Source organism: Lemur catta, chromosome 7 (assembly GCF_020740605.2).
Source record: "Lemur catta isolate mLemCat1 chromosome 7, mLemCat1.pri, whole genome shotgun sequence".
Classification (NCBI taxonomy): domain Eukaryota; kingdom Metazoa; phylum Chordata; class Mammalia; order Primates; family Lemuridae; genus Lemur; species Lemur catta.
Genome location: NC_059134.1, coordinates 27791756 through 27813309, shown reverse-complemented (window position 1 = coordinate 27813309; position 21554 = coordinate 27791756). Strand labels below are relative to the sequence as shown.

The window sequence follows — 21554 nt, the reverse complement described above, 5'->3', positions numbered from 1 at the left end:
ATTTCCCAGATTCTCAGCTGATATTGAAATTGATCCCGCCCCCCAGCCTGCGTCCAGGCCTGTTTGTCTAGAATTGCAGTGACTCTAGGCCTTGGAAACATCTATGCTTTCTTGACTGTTGTTTTGAAAAGCAGCAAGTAGGTAAATAGGTAAGAAGCAGCAAACTGGAGCCAAAATCCAGAAGTCTGTGGCCCAGACAGGGCTGGTGCTGTGCTTCACAACAGCATGGTGTGGCAGGAAAGGCAAGGGAATCAGCCTCACCTTTGCTACTTAGTACCTTAGTCCTTAGACTGGAGGCTCACTTTGTTATTTGAATATATTTGAAAACATTTTGTTGACTATAAGAAGCCAATGTAAAATATAACTGTTGTGGAAGTTTACAAGAGGCAGCACACACTGAGGGCTAGGTTGGTTAGGAAAGCTTTTCCAGAGGAAATAGTTTCATTCTTTCATGGTGGCAGAGGTCCAAGGTTAAACTCCAGAATCATCACCCCCACCTCCCAACCTGTGCCCTGCAAAAGGCAGGATCCTTTCCGTGCTGAGCTCTGGAATTCCCTTTGGCTTCTGCGGAAAGCCGCTCTCCTTTTAGCCCGGAGAACTCCTCTGGACTCTATCCGTGCTGTGTCCTGTAACTTTCCCGGCCAGTGGGCACTCTGCCCACTTGAGCATCTGTTCCCTGCATCGACCATTCCTTTTTCAGGTGTAGCCCTGAGTGCCAGGACTGCAGCCCACTGAGCCCTGGGTATTAATAGGTATTGGTGTCTTGCCTCTCCCTTTGGACCGCACAGCTGAGTGAACTTGGCTATGGTCCCGGGGAGTAGGGGTGAGGTGTGTACGGTTTTTAGCTACAGTGCACTCTTCATCAGATTTCAGAGAAGTCAGACCGGGATTTTCCTCCGTCCTGTGACCTAGGCAAATGCAGGATCTCCCTGGGAAGCTCGGAGTGGGGCAGGGAGCTGCCCGCCCCCCGCCCCCCGCCCTGCAGCTCGCTCCCCTCCAGCTGGCGGATTGTCTGGCGCCGAGCTCGCGGGAGGAGGCCGTCGGGGGCGGGCCAGTCAGCGGGGCTGCCCTCCCCGCAGTGACGTCCCAGGGGGCGGAGGGGCGACCAACTGACTCTGCGCCCTCCCCCACTCCTCTTGGTGCCCAGTCCGTCGGTCCTCGGGAGATGCCGCTGCCGCCGCGGTTGCAGTTGTCGCGCATGCAGCAGCCGGGCCGCCAGCTCCACCGCCGCCGTAGCGCCGGGGCGTCCGAGGGCGCGGCAGAGTCGGGCCATGCAGCCGGGAGCGGCGCTGCGGGCAGTGCTGCTGGCCGTGCTGCTGGCGGGGCCGCGGGGCGCGAGCGGTCGCCTGCTGAGCGGTGAGTTGGCGCGCTGGGGCAGGGGCTGGTGCGCGGGCGGGATCGGCTGATGCACCCATTGCTCCACAGCTGCTGCCTCTTCGGGGTCGCCCCCCTTTTTCCCTGGCCCTCTGCGAGGTGGGAATGGGGAAGCGCCCCTGCCCCACTCCCACACTCAGCCCTTCGGAGGCTCCTTTTTAGGGAGCAGGCGTCTGTGTCCAGCGCGGGTTCCCGGGGCCGCCCAGTTCCCTGCGTATGCTGGAGCGCTCGAAGTCAGTTCCCGGCTTGGGGGTTCGGGGTGGGCCGAAGGATGTAGGGGAGGTGGGGCAGTAGGCAAGCTCGCCTCAGCGGGTGCCGCTTTGGCCCGCTCCGTTGACCGCGGCGAGGTAGTCTCTGGGATCCCCACGCGGGACGGGCTCCCCAAGTAGCCCCATCTACCGCCCGCTCCGGAGGCAGCCACGGACACGGCGGGGTAGGGGTGCCGTGGGAACCCTGCCTGTTACTCCTCGTCTCTTCTGGGGGAGGATGGCTAGACCCAGCACCTACAACAACAGCGCTTAGAGATGGGGGGGGAAAAGCGTAGTTAGTGCAGGACGAGCCCCGCCTGACTCCGGGGAATGACTCTCTGCTTCCTTCCTCCTGTCGTGTGACTGCAGCCTCGGACGTGGACCTCAGAGGAGGTACAGTGCTCTGGCTTCTTGCCTTTTCCAGTTGTTCTGCTCGTCGTGGGGAGAGTATCCGCGCCCTTTTCTCGGGTGCCCTTTGCAGGAACCGACAGCTTGGCCAAACAGGACGGAGGAGAATGGGAACCTCCTCCACTCGGGGATCCCGGCTTGTGAAGCTGATTTAAAGAATCTAGAAGTGGTTTCAGGATGGGGGTGGGGCTCAGGGAGGCAAAAGGGGAGGGCGACTGAATTGAGCCACTTGGGTTAGGGCTGCAAGGACTCCGTCCTTGGTCGTGGGAGACAGAAGGCCCTCCTCCCGCCCTTCCCTTTCCTGAAAAAGAGAAGAGAAAGACACTTCCTGAAGGCAGGGGAACCAGATGGGCCCTTGGGCCTCCTTCCAGCTCTGGCTGTCTCTAGCTTTGGTCCGCTGACATGGGATGCGTGGCCAGCCTGGACGGTACAGGAAACTCGTTTAAGGTGTTATGTGTTCTCTTGACAGTCCAGCGTGGAAAAGCCGGGGCTGCCAGGAAATTCAACTCCAGCTTATGTCACGCTGGTGGCCAGGCTGGGGGTGTTCCTGGGGGCTCTCATGCGCCTTTCCTCTGCTGTCTGATTTGGAGCCAGCTCTAATCAATCATAGAAGCTTGGCTGGCTCGGCCTCCTCCCCAGGCAGCATCCCAGCCCATCCTCTCTGGAACACCTCCTGTGAGAATGTCTGGCTTCTGAGCCCTCCTAATTTGCTGGTGGACCAGGCTAGTTAGAGTTTCTCTATTTACCAGCAATAGCCAAATAATGACAAGAAAAGGGAGAAGATGCAAAGGTCTTATAACTTGTTGCTTACTGAGGATTTATTTATAAAAGTGATGAGAGAAGAAATAGAAAATATTCACTGGAAGCTTCTGGATCATCTGCACGTGCTTTTTCTCACTTAGCACTAATAATGTAGTTAACCATCTATGGCCCTTTGCCCTGTCTTCTGGACAGTATTGGGAATGATGAAAGCTATCTGGCTCCCTGCACAGCTGCAAAACAAGTTAGGAAAATGAGACCATTCCAGAAGGTCTGGAAAGAGGTTCTCAAACCCAAATCCTTTACCCCTGGCTCTGTAGCAGCAGTTCACAGCCACAGGCCACAGTTTGGCACTCTCATTGCAGGGGACTACTCCCCTTGTTGATATGTGGTTCTCACTTTATACATTTGGATCCAGAAACATATGCTGTGTGCTCCTGTGGGCTAGGAACTGGCATTTGTTTCTGTATTCCCAGCACCTAGCACAGGGCCGGGCACAGAGCGTACACTCAATAAACGTCAATTGCACAAAGGAGTAAGGAGGCTAATGTCTGAGTTGCAGCAAGGCTTCAATCTCACACACACAAACAAGGGCGGCGTGTGCTGGTGAATGATTTGTTACTGGCTTCTCCATCCATTTGTCTGAGATGGTCTTCCGCCGTCAGGTGTCAGCCTGATGAGACACACTACATGGGCTCCCAGGGCAACGTGAGCCTGGGGTGGAGTGGGGAGCCAGCAGTACAGTTCTCCAGTACCAGCGTGACTTTATAATTAGATCTGGGTTCTGACTCAGGTGATGCTGCTGATAGCTGTGTGACCTTAACCAAATTATTTAATTTCTCTGAGCCTCAGTCTTCTCATTTGTAAAGTGGGACAAAACAATATCTATATCAAGGGACTTTTATGAGGGATAAACAAGATAAAGTATATATGTAAATGTAAAGCCCTTACCATAATTCATGGCACACAGTAAGAGTTCAGTCAACCTTAACTATTGTCTTTAGGTCAGGGGACTGTCAATGGCAGAAAACCCCATGGATCTGACCCTCTTAGCTTTTGTTTACACCAGATACTGAGCAAATACTCAGTCCCGCTGCATAGGCAGAGAGTTCTAGGCAGAGGAGCCCAGGCCTGAGTTCAGAATGCCTTTCCTGCCTGAAGGAACCACCAAACAAACATACTTACTTTAAGCCACACTCTTCCCTGAGACTCCCTAATGAAAGTATTGTTTGTGTGCCTTTAAGTGAAACCATAAACCTTTATCTATTTCTCCTTGAAAAGGTAGTCAAATATGTCTGCTTTTCAAGAATCTGTAATGGAATAAACAAAACATGATGTCCCTATGCAAATTTGCTTGGGAACCCTGCCTGACATAATTACAGGCCACTGACGAGTAATCAGAATTCCTATCCAGGGATAGCTTCATTCAGATGCCTCCAAGTACCCCTGCCCCAGTATACTTTTGGGGACACTGAAACAGGTTGGTTTCTTTTTTCTCTAGGGCAGCCAGTCTGCCGAGGAGGGACACAGAGGCCTTGTTATAAAGTCATTTACTTTCATGATTCTTCTCGAAGACTGAACTTTGAGGAAGCCAAAGAAGCCTGCAGGAGAGATGGGGGTGAGCTAGTCAGCATCGAGTCCGAAGATGAACAGAGACTGATAGAAAAGTTCATTGAAAACCTCTTGGCATCTGACGGTGATTTCTGGATTGGGCTCAGGAGGCCTGAGGAGAAACAAAGCAATAGCACAGCCTGCCAGGACCTTTATGCTTGGACTGATGGCAGCACATCAAAATTTAGGTAAGTGTGTGGAACCCACTGCAGCTGACTCATATGATGTAACTCAAAAAAGAGGCAGGCTGGATCCAAGATGCCAGATCAGAGGAGAAGACCCAGCCAGGCAGAGCCCTGAGAGGGCAGTAGCACCAGAACAATGATTGACCAGAGCAGTATAGTGACAGTGGTGAACTCAGCCTTTTGGGGCCTAACTGGTGTCCAAAGAGCTCTCTGTTCAGGTGGGTACCACCCAGCAGTGTCATTTCAATGGCACACAATGCTTGAAGTCAGCGGTTCTGGCTATGTGGCCTTTTGGACTGGAACACAGTTGAGAGACTAGGGCTGAGATTCATGGTAGGACTCCAGACCACAGAGAATTGTTATAATGGGCAAGAAATCAGAGCCAAGATCTAACTCTGGGGATTAGCCAAGAGTGGGGACTTCAGAAAGGTTGCAGTTTGTAGGACCCTCCTAAACCTACAGTGTCAAGACTCACCCATACCCCACCCTGGCACCATGACATTGCCATCATCTCTTCCTGAGAAATCCAGTGACATGGACAAACATTAAAAAAAATCAAAATTAAGAGACAGATATAAGACTAGGAAAATGTTTGTAACAAATCTAACAAAGAGTTAATATCTTTTCATGATAAACAGTTTATATAAGTCAATAAAACACTAAGACCCCAAAAGATAAAGAGACCAGAGACCTGAGCAATTTACAAAATAGAAAATCTAAATGGAAAATAATCATATGAGGAAAAGTCTAAACTCATCAAAAGAATGAAGACTAAAATGCATATTTGTTACCCATTACATGTAAGACAGCATGTCAGCATCTGTCATAGTCTACCCAATATGCTGATCAGACCCACATCTTCCCGTAAGTTCTGGGAGTAGCCCCTCCAGGATTCGCATGAGCCTCTCTTCCCGGGAGAAACTTTAAAAAGCAGAGGTAGTAGGATGAACTACACTTCCCATCACTGCAGCTGGTCTCATGGCCACAACTAATACTTACTGACCTGCCTCCTCTACCATGCAGTCTAGATTCCCTCGCTGTCTGCTGCCCTCACTGGCTTACCTTGCAGCATCTCTGAAGGGTCTGAGGCCCTACTCACCTTGCACTTCTCTGGCTGGAGTAAGTGCATTTTTCCATTGACCATCAAAATTGGTCAAGTGAGTACCAAGAGATACCCAAGTATATAACATGGGTGCCTTCTCCCTGCGCATAATACCTAACAGTGAACCTACTTCCTCCTAATAATTACAGTCAATTACCTCCTGCCAAGATAATGGCTCCTTTCCTTGCCTGCTGGTCTCTGGACACAGGATCCCAAAGGGTCCAAGTGGCAGCAATAGCTCAAAGTTTAATAAGACTCTTACAATATCTTCTTGCAGAAGTATTCCCCTGTGGGAGCCAGGTCCTCTAAACTTCCAGAGCCCAGAGCTGCAGAGACAGGAAGCACCCAATTGGGTGATGCTAAGTGGGGTTACTCCTCCTTCCACCCCTTGGCTCTCAGACCCATATATTCATACTCTTGGGGACACAGGACTATATAAGGGGCATTGATTTATTTTAAAGTGTACACCACATCTTGAAGGATGATGCCCCATCCCTGCAAAATAGTGCCTCTAAGCTGATGTTCCCACTGTGTTTTCAACAAGCTATTCTGTCACTCTGTCAGACTGCCAGCTTCAGGATGATGCAGTATGTGACATGACTAGTAAATCCCATGGCTGGGTGCCTACACCCACACCTTCTTTGCTAACATAGGTCCCTTTGTCTGATGAGAGGTTATTTAGGATCCTGTTCTGGTAGATTAAATACTTGGTAAGCCTTTGGGTACTGGTGCTCACTAAGTCCCTGAGGCAGGAAAGGCAAACCAAAACCCAGGTTGTGTGTCTGTTCCTATCAGAATGAATCATTGCCCCTTTCAGGGGTCCAATGCAGTCAACTTGTCACCAAGTGCATGTTGGTCTCCTCAAGGGTTGGTGCTATGTCACAGACTTAGCATTGGTCTCTGTTGCTGGGAAGTTGGATATATGGCAGTAGCAGGAGCTAGATTAGCCTTGGTGAGTGGAAGCCTGTCTGTTGAACCCATGCATAACCTTCATCTCTGCCACCACGGCAACTCTATTCATGTATCTATTGTTCTAGAACTGGGGTGGTTGACAAAAGGCTGGCTGGCATCACCTGGCTGAGTCATTTGGTCTCCCTAGTTCTTTTGTGCCTCTTCCATGGTAGATGCTCCTGGAGAGCTTTCACATCTGATGGAAAGATTCTCATACTTTATGCTCACTCCCATATGTCTATTCACATCACTATCCAAAACCTCCTTGTCCCCAATCTTCCATTCATTTTTTTAGACTCTTGATCAGCTGGCCATGCTATTTGCATCACCCCTGAGTCCTTACATATTCCAACCTTCGATAACTTCTCTTTCCATACAAAGTGGTTAACTAGGTGCACCAACTAAAGCTCTGGGCACTGGATGCACCCTTACACTATCTTTCAAGGCCACCTCTGAGTGGGGCTGCAGTGCAGCTGTTGTCTATTTCAGCGTGTACTCCCATATTTAGCTGACCTACCCATGAACCATGCTCAGGCTGCCTGAATCAGCTAGTCCTAAGGGATTCCTCCATGCAGCCATCAGTGTGAGCTAAGGGAGAGGCTCTGGTACAACAGTGGCAGGTGTCAAGGCAGTCTATCCTACCTGCTTATACAGTGCCCCTTGGTCCTGCATACACAATGCCCTTTAGTCTTAGATATATTTCCTCCATCTTACAATGGATTGAATCTGGGCCTACCCAACCTGTGATGAGGTATGTCTGGCAAAACCTATCTCATCATGGGCAGGTTGTGCTGCATGGTCTCTTGGTGCTTCCTGCCTAGTAGCAAGCCAGGAGTTATTTTCCAAAAAGCGACTAATTTTCAGCTATAGATGGTATGGCCTTGCTCCATAATCCTAGGGTCTGCATCATGATTCTTTCATCAGGGCTTGTCACAAATTCTATATGGCATTATTTTTCCCCACCACTACATCTCTACTAATAGGCTCTACTCAATCATGGAGCCCAGGTGGCAAGTCTGCTTGTACACAGCCTAGACCCACTTCTGAGTTCTTTTCTGCTGTGGATCCCACTCAAAGATGGCCACCTTTCATGTCACTTAATAAGCGTGCTAGAACAGTGTTCCCAGGTGTGAAATATGCTGCCTCTAGAACCCAAAGAGGCCTACCAAGTGCTGTGCTTCCTTTGAATTATTGCAAGATGCAATAGTTTAATTTGAAAGAGATGTTCTGGTATCCTCTAGATCACTAGATACCTACAGATTTTATTGAAGTGGTAGGTCCCTGAGTCTTCATAAGATCTACCTTCAACCCTCTAGAGTACATGAGTCTTACTAAGGTCTCCAGTGTACTGAACAGTTCTTGTTCAGCTTGTCCAAGTATCATGATGTCAGCAATATCGTGGGCCTGTCTGATTTTCTGCAAGATGTCTAGGAAGTCCAGGTCTCTTCATACCATATTATGACAGAGGGTGGGAAAAATTAATATAGCTTGAGGCAAAACCATAAGTATATACTGTTGTCCATTCCAATGGACTGTTTCAGATCCCCTTTCTGACACAGATGGAAAAGAATGTGTTCCCCTGGTCTACATATTAAGAACCCGAGGGCATGTTAACCTGCTCTAGCAAAGATACCACATATTGCACAGCAGCTACAATCATGGCTTCCACTTGGTTGAGTTTGTGCTATTCTAGTATCATCCTTCAGGATCTGCCTGGTTTTTGCAGGAGTCACACTAGTGAATTAAATAGAGATATGATGGGGAACACCACCCCTGCATTCTCTGGGTCTTTAAGGGTGGCACTACTTTCTGCAACCTCCCTGCATAAAATATTGTTGATGATTTACTATCTTGGTTAGGGTGGGGAGGAGTGCAGTTTCAGAGGCTTCCACTTGGCCTTCTCCACTATGATAGTTCTTACTCCTAGGTAAGCAGTTCCTTGCTACTAGACAAGGAGCACCAAGAGATCATGCAGCTCAATCTGCCCATCATGGGCTAAGGAACCAATGTGGAACTGTACCAACTGCTGATATGTCATGTATCTGGGGACTGGGGAATGATCACTGGTTGGGGTCTCATTGTGAGATGGTCCTGGACCAGACCTCTATTTAATACCTGGCCTCAATATGCTCCCACTCCAATAGGTATCTTTTATAATACTTCATGTCTGGATCTTAATGTCAACTTGCACCCTGTGTCCAATAGTCCTTGTAATATTTGGATATTCCTCTTTCCCCGGTGTTTGGTTACTTCAGTAAATGGCCATAGGTCCCTTTGGGGGAAGAACAGTGAAAATTATTAAAATGTGCACCTGCCATGGTGTTGCAGGGTCCTTCTTACTGGAAACCTGGCCTCTCCCTCCATCAGTGAGTTCTGAGTTTGAGAATTGGCTCAAGTCTAGAAATTATGTGCCGGGCATAATATTCCTTCTATCTATGGGACAAAATAACATAAAGCCATAAAGCCACTAGAGAAGGGAACAAGGAAAGTCAGGGTAAGAGGCCCAGTGGGGTTGGAAAACGAGCTAAATAATGGAATAACTAATGAGGTGCAGAGCCCAGCCCTCTTCAGGGCCCCCAGCTGTCCAGCCATGGCATCCAAGGAATGTTTGTTGCAAGCTCAGCTATTGTCCAGGAAATTCAGTCCAATGGGTGCAACAAAAGATCATCCTTTTGGTGACAATAACACAGGACTCAAGCAGAGACTTATTGTGATGCCAACAGGGACCTGTCTCTTAACTGTCTCTTTCCTATGGAGCGGTTCTGACAAGAGCTAGGCAGAGCAGCAGTACCTGCTCTGAGCATCAGGGCAAGACCTGAGCCGTGGAGGAAAGAGCTCAGGTGAGTAACCAGCAGACTACAAAGCCCAGCCCCAAGTCAACACCTGGGGTAGGTGCTTGAAGATTTAAACTTTCTGTGGGATTCAGGGCTTTAACCTGGCATGCACATATCCAACTGGGTGGCAGCACCATTTAATTTCAAGATAGTAGAGCCAAGGCCGCTAGTGTACCACTTCACAGGGCTGGGGAGACAAAGGCAAGACATCTGGCAGTGAAGGCTGAGGGGCTCACAGCCTGATCACGTGGAAACAACTTAAAAACTGAAAAAAAGGCCAAATGCTGCTCCTGCTCTTGTCTACACCCTCTCACCTGCATTGACAGCCTCTATACTTTGGAATGCGTTGCTCACATGCTTGGATTTCCCACCTCCTACCCAGGCCTGGGAAGGCAGCTGTGGCCTTTGAAAAGCTGGGGAGATGGGAGCAGGGCAAGCTCTGGGTGAGATAAACCATCCCTCTTCCCAGTGCTTCTAATCTCTAAAAAAAAGAGAAACAAAACCCAATTAGCAAAAAGCAAAAAAGAAATAAGATCGTCCAGACTAGCTCTGCTAGCTGCTTTTTCTCATAATTACTTTGCAGACATCATATGATGATATATTCCTCCCTCCAAAGAGACTGTGGCAAATGTCAGATGACTGATTGTGAAGTCCATATTAGAAAGCGTGCAGTTCTACTTGTTGGCAGTACTTGAATTCCCCCCCGTCTCTGTATTGTGTTCTGAAGCAGCGGCTTATGTTCATGGCTCAGTGGAACTTGATGGGGAAACAAGGGGTTTGAAGTCTTGGGGTATCCTTCTCCAGCTGCCAGCTTTGTCAATCCCTTTCCTACAGGAACTGGTATGTGGACGAGCCTTCCTGCGGCAGCGAGGTCTGCGTGGTCATGTACCATCAGCCATCGGCACCCGCAGGCATCGGAGGCCCCTACATGTTCCAGTGGAACGATGACCGATGCAACATGAAGAACAATTTCATTTGCAAATATTCTGATGGTAATGAATCCTCTCCCCAGCTATGTGGCTGAGTTCTCAACCTCCTCTCTCGTTTCATAAGCAGCTGCTAGTACCCAGCATTTGTCATGTGCTCTCTGAGAAAGCTTGTTGCAAATGCCAGCAATGTTAAACTTTGGGAATTCTTGCAAAGGGAAATGTAATGGCACTTTCTCACTGAGGAGTGATTCCAGCAAAGGAAAGGTTATCAGATGCTAAGAGAAGGGATGAAAAAAATAAAGGGTCTAACTTATATGTGATAAAGCAAGACTTACGAGAACTGCAGGAAATAAAAAGCCCTCTAAGTGGAGAGCCACAAATTCTTATTCTTCCCACATGTGAGGCTGGCTGTAAGAGCTTGGAATAAGCTGGCCACTGCTCCTACAAGTCTTCTAATGGCCATGTGAGATTATTTTCCCGGGCTTTAAGGAAACACAGTAACACCCGGAGTAGGTAAATGATAAAGTACACCAATTTCTCCAGCACTGGGTACAGACAGCAGGCACTTTGATGAGCAGGTTTAATCTCCCCAGAGTATCCACTATATATGCCTTGCAAATTCAACTTACGTTTGCATCCAGATCTGTAAGGGTTTTCTATTGGCTACAAGCCCCATAGTTTCCATCTGCTGGGGTTTCTCAGACTCCTCCATTATAACTGATGTAGATTTAAACTTGAACTGATCCTTCGCTTGTCCCTGAAGTTTCTCACCTCCCTGAAGCCAATTGCTTGGCCCCAATTCTGCATTCTTTCCTGACAGAAGTAGAGAGACTAGTTAGTTTGGGACTAAATAATCTTGTCATTTTAAAATTGAATTGCACCATGCTTTAGGGGCAATTTTTGCTGCTAAGAGATGTTTTTCCTCCCTCTTTTCCTCCTCAGATGAATTCTTCTCTCCAGCAACCTGGCCTCTCCACCATAGAGTTGTTTTTAGGCAGGGAGACTGGCTTAGCAGGTTGCATTTTTACAAGCAGTGAAAGCAAGGCACTTGGTACAAACTGGTTTTCCATCACTTTTGTGAATTATATTCTATTAGCTCCATGGTTTAAACTTTTGCATTTCTTTAACATTTTTTGAAATGTGAGGTTTTGAAATTTGTTTTAATATCCTTTTACTTTTGAACTTGGAAACTTTTTTGAAAAAAAGATCATATTCTTTATTATTTTTTGCTATTGCCTGTATTAGTTATGCTGAATCCTGGCAGGAAAAAGCACACCCGAAGGGTTTAACGAAGAGAGTGTATTTAAAAGGATATTTGCTGAGGGGTAGGCAAAGAGCAAGAGTTGGTAAAGTACCCAGGAACTAGCTACAGTGGAAGCTGTTACCACACCTAGGCTCAAAGGGGCAAAGGGAAGGAACGGTTTTAGCAGAACCTGGAGAAAGCTTGGGGTCATGAAAGAGGACCCACCCAGCAGGAGCTATAATCACAGAATACGCTACTGTCAAAGCATGCTGACATGGGAAGGGGCATGGGAATAAACATGGAGACCTCTCTCCTCCTGCCCTCTGATCTCCTGCCTTTGCCTCCCATGGGCTAAGTCCAATCAGAGATCAAAGGGCAAGGTTCTATGCCTCAGTTGCCTCTTTGTATTTAGGGATGATAAAAGTTTCTACCTCAAAAAAAAAGAGAGCGAGCTCAAAGGACAAGGGAGTTCATACCCCTTAGCACGCCAGGAAAGGATCAGCATGATCAGACCCTTGCCTGCCTGTCCAGCCTCAATTCTCACCACTCTAATTCCTTTCCCCGTCCTATTCCAATACCTTTGCAGTCAACGCAGTTCCCCAAGAGCTCTTCATTGCTGTTCTGTGCTTGGAACACCCTTCCCCCTTTCCCAGTCAACTCATTCTCACCCTCCAGGTTCAGGTTAGATATCACCTTCTCTCATAACAAATAAGTGCAACAGGTGATCCTGGATTAGATCCTGAACCATAATGTGATGATGATGATGATTTTCTATAAATGACATTATTAGGACAATTAGCAGAATTTGAAGGAGGTCTGTAGATTATAATATTATGTCAATGTTGATTTCTTGGTTTTGATATTTGTACTGCAGTTTTGTAAGAGAATGTCCCTCCCCCTTTTTAAACATAGACTGAAGTCTTTAGGAGTAAAGGGGTACGATGTCTGCAACTTATTCTCAAGAAAAAAGTTATGTATGTGTATGTATAGATATCAAGATGTATATGTGTGTTTATATATATTTTATATAGAGAGAGAGAGACAAGGGGGACAGAGAGGATAATGAAATAAATGAAATGTGGTAAAATGATAAGGGGAAGGATATGTGAGAATTCTTTGTACTATTCTTGCAAATTTTCATGCATCTGAAATTATTTCAAAATAAGTTTAAAAAGTAACTTCCTTTGGGGGAGGGGCCTCCAAACCAGGTTTGGTGTTCCTCCCATGAGGATCATAGCACCTTACACACACAGTACTTTACCTGCCTATTTGCAAGTTTGTCCCCTTCCCTACATGGTTGGCATGAAGTCTGGAAACACCCGTTTAACCACTTGATGGGCTGGGGAAGCTGCCTCCTGTGGTTCCGACAGGATGGCACCCTATCCCATTATCCTGAGTGGCAAAGGACGGGGTGAATGATAACACCTAAAACTAGCTTTGAGAACATGGCCACGTAGAGGGGACAGCGTGCTCACCAGACCTGAGCACTTGATTACTTCTGCGATATGCTAAAGGCGTATTCAGGGAAAATCATCTGCGGCATCACAGATGCACGTGCAGGGATGGATGGAAACGCCACATTGATGTGCCATGTTCACTGCAATTTTGCACACTGGATTGAGCTGTGGAGGGACAACAATTTGAATAGGTAATATAATGTCATTGAATATACTATGCATTTCAATATAGTATCACAAAATTAGTATTAATTAATAGTCTCCTATATTTCCAGATTTTATGGCCATCCTGTAGAATGAGCTAGGATTAGAAGAATTAAAGGGCTGGGATTATTTCTCACTTGCTGTTTTATCTCTACTACTTAGCACAGTTATGGCTCCTTGCTATTTTAATTTGCATTTGAATTCATTTGGTTGAAATCCCAGTTCAGCTGCTAATTAGCTGTGAGATTTGGGCAAGCTTAATCTCCCCGTATCTTGGTCTCCTCCTGTACAAAACCAGAATAATAATAAGGCTACCTCACAAGGCTGTTATCAGGACTAATTGAGTTTATTTTTATAAAACACTTAGAACGATTCCTATCATATAGCATGTATTATACAAGTGGGTTTTATTAAATAAATGAATTTGCACCACCTCTGCACACATACACTTATGGGAAAATGACTAAAAGTTTCTGTCCTTTCTGAATGAAACTTCAGGATAGGAATGACATCATGGCTTAGGACTGTGATTTCTAAAGTCTTGTCCTCAAGAACCCTGTCCCTGTGAACTCCAGAGCATCTGATTAGCATAAGAGACTCACTGCCAATACAAGAAGTGGACACACTTCCAGCCAAAAGCAAAAACATTGGATGTAGATTGTCTGTGCAACCTGACTTTCCTGAGGCTCTCTGAAATATTTAAAATAACTCAAGGCCAGGCGCAGTGGCTCACGTCTGTAATCCTAGCACTCAGGGAGGCCAAGGTGCTTGGATGGTTTGAGCTCAGGAGTTCGAGACCAGCCTGAGCAAGAGCGAGACCCTGTCTCTACTAAAAATACAAAGAAATTATATGGACAGCTAAAAATATGTATAGAAAAATTAGCCGGGCATGGTGGCGCATGCCTGTAGTCCCAGCTACTCGGGAGGCTGAGGCAGGAGGATTGCTTGAGCCCAGGAGTTTGAGGTTGCTGTGAGCTAAGCTGATGCCACAGCACTCTAGCCCGGGCAACAGAGTGAGACTCTGTCTCAAAAAAAAAAAAAAACTCAAGAGTTCTAGATCACTAGTCTCTGCCCTGGTGTTGGCCAGTGGTCTACTTAGCCCCTCAATGATTTCCACTACTTGGAGAAAAGTGTTTGTTGCTCTCCAGAACACCCTGAACATGAATTGATAGATTGTTTTAAAATAATCCAGGCTGGGAACGTAGTGGGGGAGGAGTAGGGATTATTAGCTATACGTTAATAGGAGTTGAAGTGTAATGGCACATAGGGGTTCATTATAACAGTCTTTCTACTTTTGTGATATTTAGAAATTTTCATATTTAAAGGTTTTAAATACTTTGTAAAAAAGAAAAAGCCACTGGAATAAAGCTCAGGGAATGCTAGTCTTTCTGAAGAAGCAATTCTTTTGAGTTACTAACCCAGTTCCTGGTATCTGGTAACAGTAAATAAAGTTTATTGGATGACTAAGTAGGAAGATAAACGGTGGATGCCATGCTCCAGCTGATTTCATTCAGATGGCATGAAAATTTAGTTATTATTTTTGTTTTTATTTCTTTCTGCTACAGAGAAACCAACAGTTCCTTCTATGAGGCCTGGAGGTAAGCCTGTCACTTGAGATTTGGGTTAAATGGGGCTGTTTCATAGCCCCTCTTTATGTGTTTAGAACCATATGCCTTTGAGATCAGATTATTCAACAGAAAGACCACTGGTGTCAACCCAGGCAATTTGGACAGGTAAACGCCTCACTTAGCCATGACCACTAATTCATTAGTCTCACTCACTAGTATTGTCTATTTCTCTCAAAGCTGAAAAGCAACAGGTGCAAATTCGGTTTGTTACTTGGCATTACTCACAATATGAAAGGAATAATTTAATCTAATGAGACAAGAAATGAGCCAAACTGATAATTTATGGTCCTAGAAGTGAGTCATTGGCCCTTCTGTTGGCACCACAGTACTTGAGGCGCCTCCACATCAGCTGCTTGTTGGTTGTCGTGGTACCTGATTCTTGGCAGCAAGGGTCTCACCACAAAGATGGAGACAATTAAATCTCTGGGGTAGCAAATTCAACCCTTTACTTTTCTAGGTTTATGGAGGACACTGGTCAAATTGCTACTGATTGTTTGTGTCTGACTTTGAACGTGGTAGGACCTCAGAGAATACCTGGATTCTGATGCTTTTCTCCAAGTTCTCAAATCCATGTGTCCCTCTCCAGGTGAGGGAACAGAGCCAGCAGGGCCCATACTTCCAGAAGAAACACAGGAAGAAGATGCCAAAGAAACATTTAAAGAAAGTAAAGGTAGGTACAGAACTCTCCTGGAAAAAATAGATAAGGAGACTCCCTTGATCACAAATTACGCATGTTTAAATACCCTACTTGGTTCTTTCCCACAGCTACTTAAATATGGAACTAGACAGGATACCTGTGGCTTTGCAAAACCATACTAAATGTTAGGTGTCATCAGTGACATATGCAAACGGAGCTATCCTACAACCATTGGGGGGATTAGACTAGACACGAGGTGAAAAATCTGCATGAAGATAGAGCCTTGGGAGCCACCCAGAGGTCATGGGAGATGGGAAGGGGGTAGGACGGACACAGTGGATGTAGAGAAATAAGAGCAGAAAGCCCCAAGTCATGATGCATAATATCTGTGATTAATATTCATCTGCAAAACAAATAGAGAAAATGGACAAAAACATTTAAAAAGTTAGATCACAAAAGGTAAAATAAAATGGGATAATAAATTGGAGTGCTAGCAGACTTTCAGTCTTACTCTTGCCCTGAGTTTCAAGAGGAAAATCTGGTTTTTTGTCACTGGACAGCTTTAAAAAACCACTTTTCTGCTCTGTGCATCAGTTTAATTATTTGCATAATGGAAGTAATAATATTTTTCTTACCTATCTGAGAGCATCACTGTGCCCATAAAATGAAATAGGATATTGTGATACTGCAATTCAATTCCAACACTAACCACGAGAGTTAGCACAGACCCCACAGCTTAAGGACATAATTCAGAGCATGGCTGCCCTCACTTCAGACATCGGCTGCTACTTGCATTTCTGACCAACTGGCCACAAACCCAGGAGTGCCCACAAACCACCTACCCCTACCTCAGGTTCAATAATTAAACTTACAGAACTCAGGAAAACACTATACTTATGACTATGTTTTATTATACAGGATACAAATCAGGAACAGCCAAATGAAGAGAGACACAGGGTGAGGCCTGGGAGGGTGCCAAATGGGGAGCTTCCATGTCCTCTCCCCATGGAATCGGGATATATACCATCCTCCTGGCTCATCAATGTGCTCACCAACCCTGAAGCTCCATTGAGCTTTGGCGTCCAGAGGTTTTACTGGAGCTTCATTACATAGGCACGATTGATTTGATCATTGGCTGTGTGGTGGAACTCAGTCTCCAGAGGCCGGGCTGGTATCACCCAGCTCAAAGCCCCAACCCTACAATCCCATGGTTGGGCTTTTGGCATGGCCATCCCCCAACCCAAGACATCTCCTTACAATAAACTTTGGTATGGTCTGAGGGGCTTGTGAATAACAGAGTCACCCCTGTTACTTGGGAAATTCCAAGTACTTACAGCCTCCTTCCCAGGAATAGGGACAAAGGCCAGTCAAATTCTTTATTATACAATAGATATAATGTGTGGAAATGCTTTGAAAAAAATACAAAGTGCTGTGCAAAGGTGGGAAGCATTTCTATTGCTCATTGTTACTATTTAAAGTGGGTTTTAAGGGTTTGTTTGTTGGGGTTTTTTTTTTGTTTGTTTGTTTGTTTGTTTGTTTTTTTGATGGTTGTCAGGTTTGCAGCCTCACAGGAAAAAAAAAAGCAACAGCTCCTAGATAGTCAGGAATCTTGGATCAGTGGGATTCAGAAGGGGGTTAGTCTCTAACCCTCGATTCCTCCCAAAGCCCCTTGAGGGAGAAAGCTTTGGTTCTAAGTCTAAAAAGACTAGAAAGTTCAGAAAAGCAAACCTCTAAGTGTACTTCACAGTCATGCTCATGGACCCAACTGAGTCCAGTTGGTCTTAGTCAGAAACGTTGGGAAGGTTTTATGGTCTAATTCATGTGCTTCCTGTGACCTTCTCTTTCCTGGTAAGGACACTGAGACTTCTGACTTGCTTATTTTTCCCTCTCTCTCCCCCCACCCCCACCTTGGGAAATACCATGGCTGTCCTTAGAGGCAAAAGCATCAACACTGCCCCAATAGCCCCTCCTTTGCTAAGAAAAAAGAAGGATAAGAATCTCTTTTCTCTGAGAAAAAAAAAAATCGTTTTTAATTAACAAAAGTGCCCTTCTGATATTTGCAAGAGACCCCAAAATTTAAACTTATTTCCATTATTATGTAGGGCATAGGACAGGTGGAAAATGCTCAGTTTGCTGAAACTAGAAGACTCTTTGCTAACTGACTGTGTATCTGTCCCCTGCTAGGAATGTGCTCTTTGGAATACTGTGTTGATTATGCTTTTCTAAGCCTGGTTTGAAGCACACAGAAAAATCACCAATGCTTATGATGTGCTTTTTTCTTTTCAGAAGCTGCCTTGAATCTTGCCTACATCCTAATCCCTAGCATCCCCCTTTTCCTCCTCCTTGTGGTCACTACAGTCATATGTTGGGTTTGGATCTATAGAAGAAGGCAAGTAAAACCTTTGCGTCTTCTGCTCTCTTTGAGATTTGGATGTTGTTACTTCATTAAAAGCCATGGAATTACAGCACAATTCACAACTGCAAAGATGTGGAATTAACCCAAGCGTCCATCAGTTCATGAGTGGCTGGATAAAATGTGGTGTATGTATACCATGGAGTACTACTCAGCCATGAAAAAGGATGAATTAATGCCTTCTGCAACAATTTGGATGGAACTGGAGACCATTCTCCTAAGTATCTCAAAAATGGAAAAACAAACACCACATGTACGCATTGTTAAATTGGAACTAACCGATGAGCACACATGTACACAGAAGGAAGTAAAACCTAGTGGAAATCAAGCAGGGGCAAGGGTAGGAAGGGAGAGGAAAAAACTACCTAATGGGTACAATGAACACTATTTGAGTGATGGGCACAGCTATAGCCACGACTCAAGCATTACAAAAGTGATCCATGTAACCAAAAACATTTGTACCCCCTAAAAATTTTGAGGGGGAAAAAAGCCATTGCAACTCCAAGAGAATCACCATTGCAGATTTGAGAGTAAATTCTCTGACAGGCTCAGGGCATTCACAAGTACTAAGCATTTGTGCTGAGTTGTGGGAAGAGAGTGATCTTACATTGTTATGTGTGTGTAAAAGATTTAAAATGACTTAAAGAGTGAAACTGTTATTCACCTCCTGTGCACCCACACGACACCTAGCAAAAGTGCTCTCTCATGAATGCATGCCCTCACTACAAAAATGTTTGTGGAGTGAGTGAAGGAATTAATAGTAAGCCATGTAAGAAATGACTGTCCCAGAGCATTCTGGTAAACACCTGAAACTAGACCACTTAATTTAAAATGAAAGCACCAAATTCCTTTCAATTGACTTTTAACTGAATACACAAGTATAGATTGCCACAAAATAGCTATAGCAGGTAGCCTAGACGACCTCTGTTTATGGTCAGCATCATATACCACCATTTTTTAGGTTCCCAGAGCTCTTCTCAGTTATCTTTTGATTCTCCATCATCATGGTATATATAGAAGTCTAGTATTCCCTTTTTACAATGGGAAAACTACGGTCCAATTTAAGATTTAGCTTCCTTTGATTACCAATTTGAGATGAATTTGTAAGATTCCAATGGAGAACCTTGAATTAATAATAACTTCCTTATAGGATTATCATAAGGATTAAAGCAGTTAATACGTGCAGAATGGACATTATCATAAGCACTCAAAAATGTTAGCTGTTATGATTATTTTTGTTATTTCCTCTGACTCTAAAAGTAAAATTCAGTTCAAAATATTACAGATATATTTTCCAACTGCTTACTCTGCAGTTGGTTCTTGATTTCCCTTCCTGACTCTATCTATTTAGCACCTCACCAGGATTTGGGAATTGCAACTCTAGAGTTGGAGTCTGTCTATCCCAAGTGTTTTTAACCTTTTTTTGTGCCCCAGACTCCTGTAGCGGTCTGGTGAAGCCTAGAGACCCTTTCCAGAACAGTATCTTTAAATGCATAAAGTACATTGGGTTGCAAAGGAAGTAATTATACTGTTATTATATATTGTTTAGCAAAATATTTCCAAAAAATGAATATGTAATTCAGTAATATAGTGCTTCTTTATTAATGTATCTTTATTTAGTGGTGGGTATAATTACCATAATTTTGAAGTAGAGGTGAAGGTAAAATATTGCAAGGCATCATCTATACTGTCATGTGATGTGCAAACATCTATGATTTCTGTTGGTGATCAGGTGAGAGATATTATTAAATTCTACTCTGGTTTGTTGCTTACATCCATAATGCAGGAACATGCTAATTTTCACTTAGAGATGGGTTTTTTAAAATGTGATCTCTTTTCCCACTCAGTTCTATCCCCGGACCCTCCGGGGACTCCAGGATAATAACCCTGTCCTACACTCTGGCAGCAGGGAGTGACGGATACATAATCACTTTAACCACACTTCCCTAGTTCACTCCCTCACCCTCAACCCAGCGCCCTTGCAAAGCCTGTGAGTTATGCAGGTGAGAAGTGCAGCTTAGAGACTGCCCAAGACTTCTCCCTCCAGCCTGGGCAGGAAGCACAGAGATATTCTCCATCACCTGGTCTAGAATACTCAGCCCTGGGTTTTCTTTCTTCCTAGGAAACAGGAGCAGACCGACCCTAGCACAAAGCAGCAACACACGATCTGGCCCTCTCAGCACCAAGGGGGGAACAGCCCAGACCTAGAGGTTTACAATGTCATAAGAAAACAAAGTGAAGCTGACTTAGCCGAGACCCGGCCAGACCTGAAGAATATTTCATTCCGGGTATGTTCTGGAGAAGCCACTCCCGATGACACATCTTGTGACTATGACAACATGGCTGTGAACCCATCAGAGAGTGGGTTCGTGACTCTGGTGAGCGTGGAGAGTGGATTCGTGACCAATGATATTTATGAGTCCTCCCCAGACCGAATGGGGAGGAGCAAGGAGTCTGGATGGGTAGAAAATGAGATATATGGTTATTAGGACGCATGAAAAAAAAAAGACTTCAAGTGACAAGAATGGGAAAGAAATGAGAAGCAAAATTCTATTTTCTATAAAGAAAATATCAGAAGGTCTATGAAAATGCTCAGATCAGGTCCTGTGGGTGAGCATGTGGCCCCCATTAGCCCCTGTTGGATCCCCCAAGTTTTGGCTGTACCCTTTATCCCAGCCTCTCACCCAGCTCAACCTTACAAGAGAGAAACTATCTTGCCTAGGTTCTGGCACATAGTAGAGTCTCAATAAATGTCAGTTAGTTGGTTACATCTGACTTTCAAGGGACAATGCTTTACTGTTAAGGGTTAAGGTCAGCTGTGGAGCTTGGAAAAGCCACCTCTACGTCCTCTTTTCCTTGCTGTGTACAGCAGCACATAGAATGAAAAAGAGACAGAAATTGCAGACTCTTTCCAAAGGCGCCAGGCTAGCCTGCATATCGGCAATTCTCATATCTGTTTTTTTCAAAGAATAAAATCAAATAAAAAGCAGGAAGCAGAATGTTAATCAGTTTGTGTCTACAGCCCCTTCCTCTGCATGTGGCCTCGGGGGACCTTTTTTCTTTCTCCTGACATCCAAACTTGGAAATACCCAACTGTAGAAACTAAAAATGAAATTTGAGTCTCAGCTTCTGGGCGTATTTGTGCTCTCATCCCACGTTGTTCTGTTTGTATGCTTGTTTTACTGCAGCATCAACATAATATTACTCATAATGATACTAATTCTGCCTTTTTTTAGGGACCTGACTATTTCAAATACTTTTGATCTCAAATCAAGAGAAAAGTTTCTCAGCCCAGCATTAGTCATGTACAGTTTGAAGGTCTGAAAGCCATTATTTAAATTACCAGCAACCTCCCTCCTTCAGCTTAATAATATTATTTTAACCTTTCCCTATATACCTTATTTTTGAAAAGTTTAGCAACATATGGAGCCACAACCTAGGCAGAGATAACTAGTCTGGGTCAGAGCAGTATCAAACGTAGTAGATTGTAATCACTGCCCAATTATCTGCCCTACTGGGGCAGTGAACATGTTGGGAAACAAAAACATCATTTCTGCCTTCTCTGGGAAAT

General features: G+C 45.1%; 1 protein-coding gene across 1 annotated transcript; it reads left to right on the top strand.

The window, feature by feature from the left end:
* The first annotated feature begins 914 nt into the window (after nucleotides 1–914).
* LAYN (layilin) lies at nucleotides 915–20972 on the top strand. The gene is made up of 7 exons (XM_045556627.1): nucleotides 915–1356; nucleotides 4291–4588; nucleotides 10307–10464; nucleotides 14871–14903; nucleotides 15520–15603; nucleotides 17857–17959; nucleotides 20106–20972. The coding sequence occupies exons 1-7, from the start codon at nucleotides 1272–1274 to the stop codon at nucleotides 20470–20472; spliced, it is 1128 nt and encodes a 375-aa protein (XP_045412583.1). The 5' UTR covers nucleotides 915–1271; the 3' UTR covers nucleotides 20473–20972.
* The last annotated feature ends 582 nt before the right edge of the window (nucleotides 20973–21554 follow it).

Coding starts and splice junctions, on each gene's coding strand:
- LAYN (XM_045556627.1), top strand. CDS start 1,272: ATGCAGCCGGGAGCGGCGCTGCGGGCAGTGCTGCTGGCCGTGCTGCTG. Junction 14,904..15,519: donor TCCTTCTATGAGGCCTGGAG/GTAAGCCTGTCA, acceptor GTCCCTCTCCAG/GTGAGGGAACAGAGCCAGCA. Junction 17,960..20,105: donor GTTTGGATCTATAGAAGAAG/GCAAGTAAAACC, acceptor CTTTCTTCCTAG/GAAACAGGAGCAGACCGACC.